Raw genomic sequence first — 1532 nt, forward strand, 5'->3', positions numbered from 1 at the left:
CTGATAACCACAACGTAGCAGCTCATATCAAGCCTGCTTTCCAGGACGCCTCGCTGTAAATAAGGGGAACTCATAAAATCAGATGTGGGAGACAAGGCTAAAAGTAGTGCCAGGCAGAACCGCTGCTTAACCATGAAGGTCAGCAGAAAAAGTGCATAATGGAGAGGAGGAGGATGGATGGGGGGTTGGCGACACTTGACGATGATCAAAGTCACTCGTCAGGGAATTTCTATCGATCTATAATGCTTCCGTGGTGGCTTTATGAAGCTGAAGGCTTCGGGTATCTCATACTGCAATTTGGGCAGGTGTGTCGTAAGGAACGTGGTGGGCAACCATGTGCTGGCGTATCGAATCTCCAACAAAGTCTGAATCGAGCATGACATTGAAACAGGAGTATCTGCAGGCAGGGATGATCTCAATCTCGACGTCGAGAAAGACAAAGTACTAGAAATTTTCGTCTTCAGATGACAACTTTGTTGTCGGCAGATGTTTCATACTGGCGACAACGAGCAAAATTGTCGTATTTTGCTCAGAAAGTGCTCCAGTTCCAATCCCTAGGCACACTGGCAGCGAGTTCAGGGCCACGAGGCAGTTCGGAGGCGTCTCCAAAACCGGTACCGATAGGAGTTGAGGGGGTAGGGTTGGGCGCATCCGAAGAGGCGGCACTCGAAGCACGGCTGCTATTACGTGTATACCAACTCTTGAACTCTTCACAGCAGTGACGACAGGTTCGGAAAAGGGGAGCGCGAGGATTGAACTTGGCATCATGATCGAGAGGAGCGGCAAAGGTGGAATGAGAGTCGCAGAAAATGTGACCGCACTTTCGGCAGTGGTGACGTCGAGTGAAATAGCTAAAAGTCCGCTTGCAAGTCGGGTCATCACAAACAGTAGATTCGGCATCGGGCTGCGGAAATAGAATGTTAGCTGACTGTAGCAAAGAAACAACACGAAATATGCTGGCAACTGGGATGGGGTGAGACATGAGGGGGTCTGGGGTTGTACGAGTCGGGGCGTTGAATAGATCTGAGACAATGGCGCATGCAAGTAGGTGATGGATGTGCGAGGAAGATGGAGCGACGGTTCGTTTCTGCTTTACTGACCTTCCAGTGCTTGCGAGTAGGCTGAGCCTTGACTTCGGGGAACATGTCGGGATCGAAATCGCCGTCAATGCTGCTCTGAGTGCTATCGCCGGTCGAAACACGTGCTAGCTTGTTGGTGAAGACGGACATGCCAGGGAGGTTGATGAGGCTGCTGTTGGTACGTCTCAAGGCGCCATCAGGCTCGATGCTGGAGGCAGAAGCAGCATCATCAATGGGCATTTTATTGGACTTGGAAGGAAACAAGTTTGGGCGCAGAGCTGCGGGCATGTACATGGGCCGGGTCTGTCGTGCATGATGCGCTCTGGGAGAAGTGGGAGTTGAGGAGGCGGAGTCGGGGCTGGTGGACTCATTGGTGTTGATGGGTGAAATCTGAGGTCCAACCGAGATCTGATATGACTGATTCCGTTGATGCGTAGGGCGCTGCTGCTGCTG

At 51.8% G+C, this 1532-nt stretch overlaps 1 protein-coding gene across 1 annotated transcript; it reads right to left on the reverse strand.

The window, feature by feature from the left end:
• Window positions 1–529: 529 nt before the first annotated feature.
• FTJAE_14216 (VPS27-vacuolar sorting-associated) lies at window positions 530–1319 on the reverse strand (the record flags this gene model as incomplete). Its single annotated transcript, XM_037347427.1, has 2 exons — window positions 530–904; window positions 1101–1319. The coding sequence occupies 2 exons, from the start codon at window positions 1317–1319 to the stop codon at window positions 530–532; spliced, it is 594 nt and encodes a 197-aa protein (XP_037198777.1).
• Between the last annotated feature and the right edge of the window lie 213 nt (window positions 1320–1532).

The sequence above is a fragment of the Fusarium tjaetaba genome (genome assembly GCF_013396195.1).
Source record: "Fusarium tjaetaba strain NRRL 66243 chromosome Unknown NRRL66243_c0000618, whole genome shotgun sequence".
In the NCBI taxonomy this organism is placed as follows: Eukaryota; Fungi; Ascomycota; class Sordariomycetes; order Hypocreales; family Nectriaceae; genus Fusarium; species Fusarium tjaetaba.